Source organism: Vanrija pseudolonga, chromosome 4 (assembly GCF_020906515.1).
Source record: "Vanrija pseudolonga chromosome 4, complete sequence".
Taxonomy (NCBI): domain Eukaryota; kingdom Fungi; phylum Basidiomycota; class Tremellomycetes; order Trichosporonales; family Trichosporonaceae; genus Vanrija; species Vanrija pseudolonga.
The window spans coordinates 2,787,975-2,803,864 of record NC_085852.1 but is presented as its reverse complement, the minus strand read 5'-3'; the positions used below and the strand labels follow the sequence as shown (position 1 = coordinate 2,803,864).

Genomic DNA, 15,890 nt, shown 5'->3' with positions numbered 1-15,890 from the left:
GGACGGTGTCGAAAGGTGTCGAAGAGATCGAAGAGTAAGTTGGAACAATGTCGGTGACGCAGCGGCCACGTGACGCATTCCATCAGACACCTCCACTTTCGATGTCAACGTCTTCTCCGCTCAACACTTGCGCTTGCCCAACTCACACCACCATGCCGCCAGACGACGCCGCGAGCGCCGCGCTCCGCTCGCTGCGGGACGCGCTCCGCGCGTCCCCACCCGACGCGGACAGCTTCGTCTTTCTCCTCTCCAGCACGCTCGACAACCTGGGGCTCTCGCCCACGTCAATCGCGCCGGCTTCAGGCGCGGGAAGGGCGATCGCGCGCCAGCTGCCGGCCGTGCAGCAGGCGCTGCTCTCCACCCTGCCCACCTTCCTGCCTGCGCTCGACGCGCGCGGCCGCGCCCTCGTCGACAGCTTCTTCGTTCCCGCCAAACACGCCGACCAGCTCCCCCTCAACCGCAGCGTCGCGCTGGTATCCTACCTCAACCTGAGCGGCATGCTCGCGCCGGCCCCGCCTGCGCCGCTGCCAGCCGAGTCGCGTGCTTACGTGCTCGACACGCTCGCGAAGCTGCCCGCGGCTTATGGCATCGACGACGTGTACTGGGCCACTTGGGGGCACGCGGCGGCCGAACTCGCCTGGGACGACGGGCTGCGCGCGCTCGCGGCGCTGCCCGGCAAAGTCGCGAACGCTGTCGGCCGCTGGCGCGAGGCTGGTTGGACTGGCGACGTGCCCGGCTCGCTCGTGCCGCGCGCGTACTTTGACTCACTGGTGCGCAGGCTCGAAAGCCTCAGCTATGAGCTTGCGCAGGCGGGCACCAGCGAGCCACAGCACCTCCGGCAGGCGTACGCCAAGCTCGCTGGTCTCGGGCTGCTGACACCCCCGACTGTTGAGAGCGGGCCGACGCCGGCCTTCTTCCCCCCGTTTCTGCCGCCAGCGCTCGGCCACCTGCACCCGGCAGACGGCTCGCCGCTCCCAGCTTACCCCGGCTCATTCTTCCCCGCCGTCCTCCTCCCGCTGCCGACGTCGACGCTCGCAACGCTCGCCGACTCGCTAGCGCAGCACGTCACCTTCCGCCTCGCGTCACCGTCGAGCCCGCTCGAGCCAGACGTGCCGGACGAACGGGTCTGCCGGGCCGCCGTCGTGGTCGCCGAGTTCCTGGGCCCCGCAAGCGTCGGCTCGGATGCCTGGGCTGCGCTGCTGCAGACGCTTTTGAGGAGCGCTGCGGGAGAGGAGGTGCCCAAGGTCGCGCTGAGGCGGAGTATTGTGGCCTGGGCTGCTGGCGGTGGCTCTTCTGGTGGGTCTGGGACTGGTGCTTGACTGACCGCCCAGCCGCGAGGCAGCTCATCGATCGCGTCATGGACGTGTGGTCTGATACCAAGCAAATCAAGTTTGGGCTCTATGGACAATTATTTGGTGCGTAAGGCGGCTGCATTCCGCTCGTCGTAGCTGACACCGCACCCAGGCCTCACCCACACCCTCATCCTCGCGCTCTCGCTGCTGCCGCAGTATGACCCCTACCTCATCGGCCTGGCGGGCCGCGCACAGTTCATGCAGGCTGTGCAGGCCTTCCTGTCCCATCCTGATCCCAAGATCCGGCGGTTAGGCATGCTCGTTGCCGAGATCCTGAGCGAGCTCACGATCGTCGACAGCGGCGAGGAGGGGCCGACCGAGGAGGAGACCATGGCCGAGCTGCAGGCCGACCTGGAAGACGACAGCATGGGCGAGGAGCCACGGAAACGGAATCGCAAGCCAGTCAAAGCGCGCCGCCTCAAGTTCACAGGAATGTGGGACGGGAGCGGCGACGGCAAGGACGAGTGCAGGTGGCTCCGGGGGTGTCTCGGGGTCAAGGATGCCGATGCGGTGCTCACGGCCGACCCGTCGGGTACGGCGTGGCTCCTCGGCTGGGACAGGGACGTCGAGCCCGAGCCAGAGGTCTCAAAGCCCAGTGTTGTGGAGATGCCCTCGCCCAAGCTTGAGCCACGAGGACGGAAACACCAGTCCCGGCCCAAGATTATCATGCTGGACGACGACCAAGCGGCCGACCCGCTCGAGGGTTACGCCGAGTCGGACCCCGGCTCATCACGGTCTCCGTCGCCCACACCGTCGTTCCTCGAAGAGGTGGCGGCCGATCCGACACTCGCGATCGACGCCACGAAGAAGAAGAAGCTCAAGCGGCCGGTATATGTCCGTCAGCTTGTCGAGCTGCTCCGTGACAAGGAGAAGCCCGAGTCAATCGAGATGGGATTGGAGTGGGGTGAGGGCCTCATCCGCGCCAAACGCAACTTTGGCGGCGAGGTCGTTGAGAATGCCGTGGATGTTGCCCAGGCGGCCATCTCACTCTCTGACCCATACCATCTCGACGACTTTGAGAAGAAGCGCCAGGGCTTGGTGACTGCCCTCGTGGCCTGCTCGCCGCGCAACGTGCCTCCGTGAGTGCATCTCGCATGGATTTAACTGACGGCAGATTCCTCGCAGAGCAGTACTTCTCGGCCAGCTACTCGCTGCTTCAAAAGTCTGTCATGCTCACGGCACTCGCCATGGGTGCCCGCGAGCTTGCGGGGCTTCCATTCCCAGACCCACCACGGACCACGCGCCGCGTCGACTTCCCGTCCAAGACACTACCCCCAGCCCTTCACAAGAAGTACATCACGCCGCAGGACCAGCCCCAGCAGGGTCAGCTGGAAGACGCAGCTGCCGACATGCGCAACCTCCTACTGAGCAAGGGTGCGCGGCAGGGCGAGGAGACGGTGCCCGAGCTCGCAAGGCAGCGGCGGCTGCGTGTCGGTGAGCCGGCGAGACCAAAAGTTGCAGTCGAGGGCAGCCTGTCTGCGAGGCAGATGGGGGCAACGCCAGCTCAGCGGCCCGTCGCCGCGTTCTCATCCGTCGCCGCCGAGTTCTTCATCCTCCCGCTCATCAACCGCTTCTGGGAGTACTTCCAGGACGCATCGGTGCGCGAGACGCGCGCGATCGCCAGTGGCGGGCGGTATCGGGGTGCAGGTACCGGCCTGGTCCTCTCTCCTATGGCGCTGGAGAAATTTCTCCTGACACTCGCGCTGCTGATCCACGCGGCCCGGCACGCGCCGACTTTCCTCGCTGTGCTGGCACCTGCTGCCCTGGAGCTGGCGACGACCGTCGGTGCGCGGCACCAGGCCACACCAGACCTGGACGGCGAGGTGGACAACAGCCCGCAGGCGCAGGTCGTGTCCGCGGCGCTCGGCCTGGCGCTCGCAGTTCTCGACACTGCCGTCGAGCTAGACAAGGGGCGCACCTTTGCGCTTGATGCGCCGGCGCTTGTTCTCGGCGCAGGGGAGTGGGCACATGCCGTGTTCGAGGCGCAGAGCAGCGGTGAGCGCGCCGCTGGGGGCAGAGAAGGGAGGTTGAGAGCCGCTGCGGCTGGTGTGGTGGTCAAGGTTGCGGAGATTGGCGAGGCGTTTGGGGGACTAGGGGGCGTTGGGCGGTAGTGGTAGTGGTGATGCAGCATGCTCGGGTGCGCCATGTGAGGGCGACGGTTGTCACCCCGGCCTCCACTCCACTCCACCCACATGTTGCGCTCCCGTAACGAGACCCGGCCTAGTCGAGTCTCTGCATCGGGCCCGATGAAATGTGGCAACGTGGGCAAAAGGGGAAGTAGCCGTCCACTTGCCACCGACCGTCGGCGACTTGGCAACAGCGCTCCAAGGGTCCCAATGACGTCGTGAACACCGCAATGGTATAAAAGTGTCCCCCACTGCTCGACCCAGCATCACCATCCAACCCTCGTTCCTCACGACTCACACACAACCCCTCGCTTAGTCCGACTCCTCTAGACATTCTCGGCGCTCATCTCGGATCCGAAGCGCAGAACTTGGCGACGGCGACGAGAAGATAAAGGACGCGGCGGAGCACCCATCGCAGACGCCCTCACTTACCATCACACCGAGCAGCTCCAACAGCTCCACAACACAACAACATGGGCTCCAAGTCGAGCACTGAGCAGAAGGCCTCCAAAGCCGGATCCAAGCTGAAAGCCTCGGACGCCGACGCGCCAACAGTCATCGTGATCGGTGCCGGCGTGTCCGGCCTGTCGTGCGCCAAGAGCCTGACCGACGCCGGGGTGAGCGTGCTCCTCCTCGAGGCGCGCGAGCGGATCGGCGGCCGCACGCACACATACACGGTCGAGACGGACGACAAGTCCAATTACTTCTTCGACCTGGGCGCGTCGTATATCCACGGCATTGCGGGCAACCCGCTGTACAAGTTTGCCAAGGCGCACAACCTGCCGCTCAAGGTAGAGGACGACGACGATGACGAGGGCGAGGACGAAGATGAGGGTGGCGCCGAGGGCGACGACAAGGACAGCCCGCACGAGAGCTGGGCCCTCGAGGCTATCTACTCCCCCGAAGGCCCGCCGATCGACAAGGAGCTCGCCGCGCGCCTCAACTTTAACGTCTTCAAGGCCTTCTTCTCCGACTCGGACGAGTACAGCCAGTCGTCGTCGACCGAAGTGCCGCCGATTTCCGAGTCGCTCGGCGGGTGGCTGTTTGACGAGTCGCGCTCGACGCTATTCAAGGGGCTGGACAACGAGCGCGACCGCAAGTTTGCGCGCGATATCGTGCTCTCGGCGCAGTCGTACACCGGCGGCCGGCTAGACGACGTGTCGATGCGCTTCGTGCACTCGACCGCGACGTTCAACGGGCCCGACGCGACGTTCGTCAACGGCTACGTCGGCGTCTACGGCGCGCTGCACAAGGCGGTTGTCGAGGCCAAGAAGAGCAAGCGCAAGCTCGCGGACGTGCGCCTTGGCGAGCCAGTCACCGAGGTGCGCCTCGTCGACGACGACGAGGCAGTCGAGGTCGTCACGAGCAAGGGTAGCTACAAGGCCGCGCATGTGGTCTGTACCCTTCCTCTCGGGGTGCTCAAGCATAGTCCGCCCAAGTTCGACCCGCCGCTCCCCAAGCGGCGCGTGGACGCGACGAACCGCCTGGGCTTTGGGCTCATGAACAAGATTATCGTGATCTACGACAAGCCGTTCTGGCCCGAGGCGGCGCCGTACTTCTCCTTCCTGCCCTCCAAGTTGTCGGAGGACTTCCTCCCGGTTCTGAAGGACATCGCGCTCAACAGCCTCAACCTCGTCCCGATCAACGGCCAGCCCGCGCTCCTCTTCTTCTGCGGCGCGGATTTTGGCCACGACCTCGAGGCAAAGTCGGACGAGTACATCGCCGAGCACATGCACCGCATCCTCACACACCACTTTGGCCAGAGCGCAGGCGGCGCCATGCCCGACAAGCCCAAGGCTGTGGTGGTTACACGTTGGGAGAGCGACCCGTACGCGCGCGGCAGCTACTCGTATGTCCGTGTAGCCGACGACAAGGCCCTCGACCCCGATACGACGTCCACGCCGCAGGACTACCTCGAGCTCGGGCGCCCGCTCTGGGACGAGCGGCTGCTGTTCGCCGGCGAAGCGACAGATCCCGACCACTATGTGAGTAGTGTGGGGGTGGGAGCGAGCGAGCAATGCTGACAACCCCCAAGGCAACCGCCCACGGCCCGTTCATCACCGGCCAGCGACAAGCGCAGCGAGTGCTCGACGCGCTCGAGTTGGCGGCCCTGGAGGTCTAGACTGTCTTGTTTCTGTACTGTACAACATGTATGTTGACAACATATCCCCCTACGCCTGCGGCCGATTCAGCTCCCAGCACTCCCACCCTCCGGTGACCAGCCACTCGTCGCGCACCTCCCTGAGCCTCTCCCTGCGCTGCGCTCGCGTAGCTTTACCAAGCTGCACGTCGGCACACGCGGCGCGCATCTTCCTCGCCGCGTTGCGCAGGTCGCCAGGATCAGCAGCGAGGAGCCGCAGGCGCGTCCACTGGGCCTCGCTGAGCGCTGCCGCGTCGCGCGAGCAGTGGCGCGCAATGAGCACCTGCACTTCGGCCGGCAGGTCGAGCAGCGCAAAGGGGACCACAGGGCTCGTGTCCCTGGACGCCTCGTGCATGACCCTCGCGGCCGTCTCCGTCGCCGTCGGCGACCGCGCACACAGGATGATGCGGGCGGGCGCAATGGCGCGCGAGGCCGCCCGCCGCACGCGCGCAGTGAGCGCCTCGTTCCTGAACTGGAGCGCGGGCACACGCTTGTCGAGCTGGTGCGCGAGGGACGAGTTGTCGAGGTGGTCGTCAGAGTCGGACTCGTCGCTGCTGTCCGTCGGCGAGGCGGGGAAACGCCGTGGTCGCCTCCGCCGGCGCCGGCGGTCATTGAACATGAGCCCGATGTGCAGGAGGGAGAAGTTTGCCGCCTCCACCGCGTCGAGAATGAGCGACACACCGCGCCGGCCGAGCCGGTTCTCGTTCAGCTCGAGGACTTTCAGCCCTCGCGAGCGCGGCGAGCGCACATAGTCCGCAATGGCAGCCGCGCAGCCAGAGGGGATATCACACGTGGACAGGTGCAGCGTGTGGAGGTGTTGCGCGTTGAGCGCGCCGAACAGGCTGCTGACGGCCGCAGGGTCCAGCGGCAGGTCAGTCAGCCCGAGCTGCGCCAGGCGCGACTTGTTGAGCAGCAGCGCGGCCGTCTGCGCGACGCCCTCGCCGGCCAGAGCAATCTCGTTCCCATGCAGCAGGAGCGTGCGCACCGCGCTGTCCTTGCCGGCGTACTTGAGCGCCGCGAGCAGCCCCGCGTCGCCGATAGAGTTGCGCACTAGGTTGAACTCGGTGATGCCCCACAGCGGGCCGTCGGGGTCGGCAGAGTACCGCTGCCGCAAGGCAGGCAGGCCGCGGAAGAGCGCGAGCGCGCCGTCCGTCCCTAGTGCTGTTAGGGGCGCGACTAGCCGGCGCGTCTGCGGCTTGATCTGTCCCAGGATTCGGTGCGCTGTTGAGGTCAGCGCGGATGGGAGGAAGGAAAGGAAAGGGGTGACTTACCCCCCGCGACGCCGACAAAGTTGTTGTCGGGTACCCAGAAGACTTCGGAAGCGGAGACTAGGGCCATTGCGGCATTGGTGGGGTGGGCGGGGTGGGGTGGGGGGTTGGTAGTAGGGAATGTCGAGGGGAAGAAAGGCAGCTTGGGCTGATGATGGCAAGGTTGAGCGACGACTGTCGTTGCGTCATCGTTGGTGTTCAATCCGACCTCCACCACAACTCATCGGTGGCAACGACGGGACAGTGGACAGCAGTACGTTGAGCTGGATTGCACCCATTCCTCGCGCGTCCGCCACCTATGCACATCCCAGGTATCTCTGCACAGTACGCACAGTCAAGGGGAAAGACTATAAGACCACGAGCGGGCGTGGGGCGCTTCGACGCCCGAACGAAGCAGTGTGTGTGTGACAATCCCCACACGCCTCGTGGAGAGACGAGGGCGCCGCACACCGAGCCGTCACACTCGAGCACTCGCAATGCTTCTGTCGTCAATGTTGGACTTGCAGTCATAAGAAGAACCGGATTGGGTCGAAGCCGACTCGACATGGTGAGCCGGAGTGGAGTTGTGGGCCTAACCATCCTCAGACTCAAGACGAGCTACCACCAGAGACAGAGGAGCAGCCGCCTGCCTGTCTGCCCATGCCGCCCGACGTCGCAATCGACCCTCGCCTCGCCTCCCCTGCCGTACAGGCGCGGTACTACGCAGCCAGGATGCGTCTCGAGCTGGAGATGGATGAATGCCAGGACGCGCTCCGCGTCTTCGAGGAAGCTTGTATCCCGCTCCTCGCGGCATTCCCCGGGCAGAGTGAGGACCTTGTCGCGCTGCAGATCCCTCACGCAGCAGGGTTCATCAAGCTCGAGACCTTGCATGCTATGATGCTGGACGTGATTCATCGCGGTAACAGGCTGCTGGGTCAGATGCCTTAGGCTTGCGCATGGTCCGCTGTTACTGTTCGTTATGGGAATGCCAACAACATCATTGCTAGCAACGTTGGGCCAGTGAGGCTCCCTCCTCTGACCCTGCGCTCACGTTAACTGCATGGAATGGACGCCGCGACGCCGCGTTAAAGGTACAGTGGGGCCTCACCATGGTGGGGTGACTGACAGCCGCCGGGCTGACTGAGATCGTGTCGGCAAAGCGAGCGACCCACTCCCGGGCCGGCGGTTGTGCAAGAGACTGATGCTTCAGCAGCTAGTGTAATAGCGACATGATCATGGCGTGCTCGGTATGCTCGGTCCTCACGTCGCTATCGCGGAACATAGCGCGCGCTGCTGCGGCCATTGAAGAGACACGCAGCGCTGCCGAGTGGGGTAGGGTGGGGGAAGCGAAGGCATCCTCGAATGCACATATGTGCGTTGCGCGGATGTCTCCTCGTCGCTCGGCGACGTGTGCATACTAGCGAGGCTATGTCTGCTCGCTCGGTCGCTCTCTCTCTGCTCCTCTCGGGAGTGCGGCCCATGACCGGCGGCTGTTCCGGCACGGCGCAAAGGCGCGGCGTGGGCGTGGGGGCCATTCCCGCCCGCCAAGCCTCGAGTTCAGCCGTTATCAGTGAATGTGGCACACGAGCGGTGGAGGTCGCCGGGCGGAACATGCCGTGGCAGCACGACGCCGCTGCCGCCGTCGCCTCCTGTGCTCGCTCTTCGCGCCCAAACCCGCTCGCCGCAGCGCAAATCGTGTGGGGCTAGAGTGAGGATACGTGGAGACATGCCGCGATCACCGAGAGCCCCATGCTCTCCGCATTGAGTGCAGATCAGCGCGTCGTTTGTCGAAAGGGGCAAAGGGACCGCCAAAGGGTGAACGGCATAGTGGGTTTCACGATGTATCAGCCAACGAGCCAGCGGCGGGGCACCGACGTGCAAGACTAGCAGTGGGGTATGCACCGGCTCAATATCCGGATGTCGATTGCGAGCTCGTTGGTCGTGAGCAGTGAGCAATTGCAGTTGCAGACGAGGACAGCACGCCGGTCGGTGTCTGGCGTGGAGCGCAGTCACCAGCACTCGGCTCAGATTTTCATCTCGGTCAATTCGTTGGGGCTAGCGACGATCCACGGCTTGTTGACATCTGGCACAAGCATCGACGACAAGAATAACAGAACTCCTCTTTCCATGCCGCCGGCAATCGGTATAGGCTGCTTTCGGGATTGAGCGACACTTGCATACATCCAGAGCAACGTTACGCACGACCACACACACACGCACAATAGATCTCACATGAGCGTGGGTGGGTCGGGGGCGAGGCGTGCCGGAGAGTCTTACGTCGCTTAAACGCCGCCCTTGTTCCAGGGCGGGCCGCCGCCAAGCCAGCCGTCGGTTGCCATCTTTCCGGATGAAATGCCAGCGATTACTTTGCAGGGATGCTTAGGCAAAGCATACCACGGCTTGCCGCTACTGTGCCCTCGCTCTCGGTGGGCAACAGCACCGAGACCAATGCAGAGACCGCCGACAGCGCGCCGCTCACCATCACGGCCGTCGTTGTCGCTGTTTTCGATAGCGAGAAAAAGGCCGAAGCCACCAGTGGCGCAGAATGCCGGGCTCCCGTTCATGACGTAAATTTCTCCAATCAGAGGAAGATTTTCCATTGCCATTGAATGGGCGCGCAGTTTATGCCAACGTAGCCGCCCGACGACCAACGACGTTGCCAACAAGGAACCGCTCACGCCCCCTCGCCTCCCTTTCCGCGTTGCCGCCCTGCCCGCAAACCGACCGCAAGCCCGCGGCGCTCGCGCGGGACAGAGCCGACACGCCTGCCTACGGAGGGGACCGAGTGTGGGGAAAGTGGAAGTACCTTGACCAAGCTGCACCTTCCGGTCTGGAATCCTTTGCTCTTGGCTAGTCCGGTCGGGGCGGACCCTACATCTGAACCGAGCCTTGGTGGTTGCCCTGCCCCATGTGGGGCCGTGTCGCACGCTCTGCCCTGGGCCCAGCTGACACAGGGAAGCGCGAAACGATCAGGTCAGGTCAGTCAGGTCAGGTCGGACGAGAGGAGGTGGAAGGGGAAGCAAGGAGAAAGCAACGAGGCGAGGAGGCTAGGCAAGGCAAGGTTGAAAAACTCGAGGGGCAGCTCGCTGTAATCAGCAACACCCCCCCACCACACACCAAAACACACACTCACTCAAACATGGCGACAACAGAGAAGGCCCAGCTGCGCGACCTCGAGAACGGCACCGGCACCGAGCACACCTCGGGCAAGGGCAACTCGTACGAGGTCGACGTCGGACCCGCCGCCGTCCACGATGCCGTGTTCGGTGATGTCGGCGAGGACGGTCCCAACTTCCGCGCCGTCGGCGTCATGGGCTCGTTCATCCTCATGACCAAGGCCAACCTCGGTCTCGGTGTGCTCGCGCTGCCGTCCGTGTTCGGTGTCCTCGGTCTCGTGCCCGGTATCCTCCTCATCATCCTCATCCAGACCATCATTGCCTGTGAGTCAACGGCCGTCGGCCTTTGTCCGAACGAACGGGAAACTGACACACCCGCGCACAGACTCTGCCACAGTCATTGGATCGTTCAAGCTCAACCACCCCGAGGTCTACTCGCTCGCCGACGCCGCCTACGTCTTTGGCGGCCGCGCCGGCAAGGAGACCTTCTACGTCGTGTTCACTCTTTGTAAGTCTTGCGTGCCGTGCCGTCGGGCGGCCCCGTGCCCGCCCCGGCTCCGCCCAGATCAGATCAGATCTAACCTCCCGCCCAGTCATGGTCTTCATCATCGGTTCCGCCCTGGTTGGTGTGTCCACCTCGCTCAACGCCGTCTCCACCCACGGCACCTGCACCGCCGTCTTCATCGCCGTCGCCGCCATTGCCGGCTGGCTCCTCGGCTCCATCCGTACCCTCGGCAAGATCTCGTGGATCGGATGGGCCGGTATCGTCTCCATCATGTCCGCCATCATCACCCTCACTGTCGCCGTCGGCGTCCAGGAGCGCCCCTCGGAGGCTCCCCAGACCGGCCCCTGGGAGACTGGCGTCAAGGTCATTGCCCACCCCACCTTCGCCTCGGCCATGTCTGCCATCAACGGCATCGTCTTCTCGTACGGTGGCACCCCCATGTACTTTGGCATCGTCTCCGAGATGCGTGACCCCCGCCAGTTCGTCAAGCCCATGGTTCTGTCCATCTTCTTCCTCACGGCCGTCTACCTCATCATCGGCTCGATCGTCTACCACTTCTGTGGCCAGTACGTCGCCTCGCCCGCTCTTGGCTCGGCTGGTCCCCTCATGAAGAAGGTCTGCTACGGCCTCGCCATCCCCGGTCTCCTCGCCTCGCTCACCATCTTCACTCACGTAAGTGGCTCAGACCCAAGCCCAAGCCAGACCCCGCTGACCTGTCCAGCTCTGCGGCAAGAACCTCTTCGTCCGCGTCCTCCACGGCTCGCCCCACCTCTCCAAGTCGACCCCCACCCACTGGATCACTTGGCTCTCGTGCACCTTTGGCTCGGTCATTATTGGCTACATCATCGCCTCGGCCATCCCCATCTTCGGCTCGCTTATCGGTTTCATCGGTGCCCTCATCTGCCCCAACGTCTGCATTGTCCCCTACGTCTTCATGTGGTACCACGACAACTGGCGCATGGTTCCTGCTCACGAGCGCACTCAGCGCACCAAGATCATGGCGGGCGTCAACGCCCTCCTCCTCCTCTGCGGTGCCTTCCTCACCGTCGCTGGCACGTACGGTGCCGTCGTCGACCTCATCAACACGACTGTTGACCAGAAGCCTTGGTCGTGCAAGGACAACTCGGGCTCGGTCAAGTCGTAATAATAGCAAGGAAAAGGGGGTTGGCGCGAGGCGCACCCTCACACCCGTGCGTTTGTACCATAGGTCGCATTGCGAATGAATCTAGTGGCCAGTGCTGGCGTGTTTCAAGTTGCTCCTGTAAAGCTGCATAGTGGTTGGTTCAGGCTCGTTTGGCCTGCTAGTGGGAGGAGGGCCCCTGCACCATAGAGCATGCGACGCGCGGGGGCGAGGTAGACCCCTACGCGACGGATTTCTTCTCCTCTTCTCCGTCGTCACCAATCACGACAGCCGGCAAGCACACAACCGATCGCAGCTACGCGCACTTCCCCAATCCGCCCCACCGTCCTCCACGTCATCTGTGGATTCCCCATTCCCGGTGCGGAGCGGGTGTGGGCCGTGACTTGACTGGCCAGAGATATCGACGCCGCCCCGTGCCGCCCGGCCGGAGCTTGCGCCGCAGTGGCCAGGGAGACGTCGGCGAGGCGTTTCGCCCACGGGGCGCCAGAGCGGCGCAGCGCCGAGGGAAGGCAGCGCCAGTCCTCCGCCGCAGCCTCGCCGGGTACGCCCAGCCCGGGGTTTGTGGACAAGGGGGGTTGAGAGAGATCGCGTTGTTGGTTAGTCGAAGTTGTGCGGCGGGAGTGAGGTCCGCCGCCACACTCGGACGCCACAGTGGGTTTGGGTGACTCATGTCCGCCTGAACCGGAGCGCTCGCGTCCACATCGACCTTCAGACCTCCCACTTCTTCTTCTTCTTGTGCTATGTTTAGGAGGTATGCAGCGCCGCAGCATCGCTGGAATGTGCAGCATTGTTGCTTGAGGCGGGGAACCATGGCACGCGCGTCCCGGCCGTACGGCGCCGTTCGCCGTCGGCTTTGACATTCCGTCTGTCATGGATGCCCACACCCCGTTTACCCCGCATGCCGAGCAACTGCTTTGGATAGCAGCGAGTCCGCATGCTTGCGTAGTGAAAGGAGGATCTGGGTCGTGACTGGAGAGTCTGGTAGCCACTGGGGATGCCACATCACCTTGGAGCCGCCATCGGTTCGTGGACATTCCCACTTCCTTACCTCGACAACCATACCTGCATAGTGTACAACCATTACCTTGTAGTACAACCAAACTCGCCCATCTACGCCCTCAAACCCTCGCCACTCTCATACAAAGGCGGTGCGGGGCCGAGCCCCCGCGCGCCAGCCCGCTCGTCCATGATGCGGCAGCGAATGCTCTCCAGCAGCACAGTGGCGTCCGCCAGGCGCTGCTTGGTCGCCGCAATGTCGGCCTCGTAAACGGCGGCGTCGGCAACCGACACGTTGATCATCATGACGTTGTGCTGGACGAGCTTCTGGCAGAAGTACATCTTGTCGCTGTATCCCCGCGCTGAGCGGTACCCGCCGCTGGGCAGGTCGCCGTAGAACCGGGGCAGGCGCGGCTGCTGGCTCGCGGCGCGGTCGAGGAGGATGCGCGCCTCGGCGTGGTTCTCCTCCGCCTTGTGGCTGTGGCGGGCTATGCGCGAGTGGTTTTCACTGTCTCGGGCCGCTCGCCGCGCCTTGCGGAACTGGCGCTCGGCGCGTTCGGAGCACTCGAGTGCCCTGTTGAGCATGCCGAGGACCTCCCGCTCGTGGGCCAGTAGTGCTTCGACCTGCTCGTGTCAGCCAGAGGGCAGCTGGCGCACGTACCTCGCCTTGATGGTGCTGCGTCGCATTGACCACGTTCTCCTGCGCGTCTTCCTCCGGGTACTGTGGCGTCGGTCCATCAAACACGTGCGCGTGCAGGGCTAAGCGCTGGCTCCGGAGCTCGGTATGCCGCGCCGTCACTTGTGTCAAGGTGCCAATCTCGTCGGAGAGCTTGCCGAGCCGGTCTTCAAGCACCTTGATATCGCCCTGCACCTCCTGCTGCTCGTTGAACACCATCTCGTACTCGTTCTGCTCGTGCTGTATCCGCTTGGCGAGCACCTGGTCGTGCGTATTTGGGTGGCGAATCTTGGTGAAGATGCGTGTCGACGTCGATGACTGCGACGACTGCCATGTCTTGTACTTGTCCTTGCTGGGGGGTGAGCGGCTGAGGTGTCCGCTGCGACTTACACTACCGCATCGAGCTTCGCCAACTCGCCCTTCTTGGCCATGAGCTGGCTCTTGGCTTTCGCGTCAGCCGAGCGCGCCGTCGCCAAGTCGAGTGGCGCGTAATCGAGCTCGCGGATCGAGTCGCTCAGCCGCTGGTCCTCGCCGATGTTGGCCTCAATCTTGTCCATGTTGTTCATTTCTGGTCTGCCCATGCCGTGTGATGTGTGTAGATGATGATTGTGGTGGTGGAGGTGTGCTTGGCACTCCGAGTATAAGTATCACTCCGAGATGTGCCGTGCTGGCGATGGCGCTATCCGTCATGTGGTGCTCCATACCCAGAATAGGTCACCAGTCAGTCTGTGAGCGTGATGCGGTGCTGCGTGGTCGTTGCAGGATGCTTCGACGTCTCACCTGGACGGGTGGTGCCCGTGATGCAGCTGATACAAAGGCACGGAGCCACTGCTGCTCGCCACACCGCACCGGTCTCCGTGCCTTATTTCCTCTGCCGCCGCACTTAAGCGACCGAGCCGACCGAGGAGGCACCACCACTCGAAACGACCCAGAACGCGTGCACAGCAGTGTTCCGCTATCAACTCGTCGGTCTTGGCGCTCGTCATGGCACAGCACAAGGACATGGTTCATGGGTGCTACAGCACACGCTAGTCATTGGCCCGGCAAATCTCCACGCGGGGGTTGCACGGGCGCTCGTAGCACGACCCCGCGACGGGGTTCTCGGTGCCAGTCTTGATGAGCGCGTCGTGCACAAAGGCAGCCGTCGCTCGTCTTGTCCCAGAGCGTGTAGCCCGCGTACGAGTCGCCGTAGGCCGTGCAAGTGATGGTCACGGGGGCGCCGTACACGTACTTCTTGACGATGTTGCCGTTCGTGATGCGCGGGCTGGAGCGGCACATGGCACCAGCCTTGGCCTTGATCACGTACGGGCCAGCGGCGACGGCCGACGAGGCGAGGGCGAGGAGGGTGACGACGGGAGCGAGGAGCACTGGGAGTGAGTTGGGCTGGTGGCGGAGCTATGGCCGACTCACTGTTGGCGATTCGTGTGATCGGTGCAGGACACACATAAGAACAATGGGGCCTCTTTTATACCTCGTTTCCGAGCCACAACTTGGCGACGGTGGCGCCACCCTCGTCGCGTAGGTGTGCAGGTGGGGGGAGAGGGGTACCGGACGACGTTGTGAGGGACGTAATGTTCGATGACGGGCACAGTAAGCCGCAATTGCTTGAAGACGGTGGGCAGGGTACGTGTCATGACAGACATCGGGATGGTCGTCGAGAGAGTTGTACAATCGCTCTTTTCGCGACGAGATAAACTTCCCGCGTTCCCCAGATTGTGCACACTGACGACCACACTCTTCGGTCGTTCCGTCGCGATCAAGTGAAAAGGAGTCGCTTAGTATCACATCACAGCGGGCATACATGGCCGTTGAGGACGTTTCATGCATCTTAGCCGCAGCCCGGACGATACTAAACTCTCCGTCTGCGATACGATCATACACTGCCACGACCCACTGTTGTCGGTCTTTGGCTCCGGGCCTTTGGCAGCAAGGGATTTGCGCATACAACAGCTATGGGATGTGGCAAGGGCGGTTCGTCCCGGGGCCACACTGACCAGGTGGCGGAGGGGGAAGTTCTGACGTCTTGACGGGGGCGAGGAGCACTGAAGGCGTCAGTGTGGCACGAGGAGTCGACCTAGACTCACTCTTGCTGGGTTTGTCCAGTTGGAGTTGTGGCGAGGTAACGACCAGATGCCCACTTATATGTGTGACGGCCCTGTGCTCGCCGGAGTCTGGGTGACACAGACATCGTCAACTACATTGTTGGGTAGACGTGACGCAGGTCAACATCACGGAGAGCGAAAGTGGGTGCGGGGAGGGGCACGAGATGCGGTGACGGGCACATCACACCGCGAGGCTCCGCCACCTCGACAATGCATAAGCTTTCTTTCGGGATGATAGCGTTCAGCATACCATACATAGCAAGTGGTTTCATCCATGTCCAGTCACTTGACCAGGGCGTTATTCAGCTAGACTGCCCGTCAAGTGTGGCACATGACCCGGCACCTTGGATGGGGTGAGTAGAAGTTGTGGCAAGTGTGTCGCTGTTGGTTGACGCGGGGAACTCCTTAAACCCTCCCCTTGAGCCCACAACCCCCAAACGCGCCCTCGTCAGTTAACCTCATTGCGTGGGTGTGAATGTGGGCCAGGAG

General features: G+C 63.4%; 6 protein-coding genes across 6 annotated transcripts; 3 read left to right on the top strand and 3 right to left on the bottom strand.

The window, feature by feature from the left end:
* Window positions 1–152: 152 nt before the first annotated feature.
* On the top strand, window positions 153–3,513 carry tel2 (DNA replication checkpoint protein tel2; the record flags this gene model as incomplete). Its single annotated transcript, XM_062772929.1, has 4 exons — window positions 153–1,296; window positions 1,332–1,415; window positions 1,465–2,431; window positions 2,467–3,513. The coding sequence occupies 4 exons, from the start codon at window positions 153–155 to the stop codon at window positions 3,461–3,463; spliced, it is 3,192 nt and encodes a 1,063-aa protein (XP_062628913.1). The 3' UTR covers window positions 3,464–3,513.
* Window positions 3,514–3,764: 251 nt separating this feature from the next.
* On the top strand, window positions 3,765–5,957 carry PAO4_0 (putative polyamine oxidase 4). The gene is made up of 2 exons (XM_062772928.1): window positions 3,765–5,463; window positions 5,514–5,957. The coding sequence occupies exons 1-2, from the start codon at window positions 3,952–3,954 to the stop codon at window positions 5,598–5,600; spliced, it is 1,599 nt and encodes a 532-aa protein (XP_062628912.1). The 5' UTR covers window positions 3,765–3,951; the 3' UTR covers window positions 5,601–5,957.
* LOC62_04G006362 (uncharacterized protein) lies at window positions 5,650–6,956 on the bottom strand (the record flags this gene model as incomplete). The annotated part of the gene is made up of 2 exons (XM_062772927.1): window positions 5,650–6,839; window positions 6,890–6,956. 2 exons carry the CDS (start codon window positions 6,954–6,956, stop codon window positions 5,650–5,652), a joined length of 1,257 nt encoding a protein of 418 aa, XP_062628911.1.
* A 2,817-nt stretch (window positions 6,957–9,773) lies between these two features.
* Window positions 9,774–11,722, top strand: mtr_17 (N amino acid transport system protein; the record flags this gene model as incomplete). Its single annotated transcript, XM_062772926.1, has 4 exons — window positions 9,774–10,305; window positions 10,367–10,489; window positions 10,575–11,158; window positions 11,208–11,722. The coding sequence occupies 4 exons, from the start codon at window positions 9,774–9,776 to the stop codon at window positions 11,628–11,630; spliced, it is 1,662 nt and encodes a 553-aa protein (XP_062628910.1). The 3' UTR covers window positions 11,631–11,722.
* A 1,015-nt stretch (window positions 11,723–12,737) lies between these two features.
* Window positions 12,738–13,916, bottom strand: LOC62_04G006360 (uncharacterized protein; the record flags this gene model as incomplete). Its single annotated transcript, XM_062772925.1, has 3 exons — window positions 13,690–13,916; window positions 13,285–13,651; window positions 12,738–13,247 (listed from the first exon to the last, which is right to left on the bottom strand). The coding sequence occupies exons 1-3, from the start codon at window positions 13,878–13,880 to the stop codon at window positions 12,738–12,740; spliced, it is 1,068 nt and encodes a 355-aa protein (XP_062628909.1). The 5' UTR covers window positions 13,881–13,916.
* A 415-nt stretch (window positions 13,917–14,331) lies between these two features.
* On the bottom strand, window positions 14,332–14,745 carry LOC62_04G006359 (uncharacterized protein; the record flags this gene model as incomplete). Its single annotated transcript, XM_062772924.1, has 2 exons — window positions 14,332–14,682; window positions 14,710–14,745. The coding sequence occupies 2 exons, from the start codon at window positions 14,743–14,745 to the stop codon at window positions 14,332–14,334; spliced, it is 387 nt and encodes a 128-aa protein (XP_062628908.1).
* Between the last annotated feature and the right edge of the window lie 1,145 nt (window positions 14,746–15,890).

Excerpts from the sequence above, each read along its gene's own strand:
- PAO4_0 (XM_062772928.1), top strand. The coding sequence starts at position 3,952 with ATGGGCTCCAAGTCGAGCACTGAGCAGAAGGCCTCCAAAGCCGGATCC. Across the intron at positions 5,464-5,513 it reads CGACAGATCCCGACCACTAT|GCAACCGCCCACGGCCCGTT; the intron begins GTGAGTAGTGTG and ends ACAACCCCCAAG.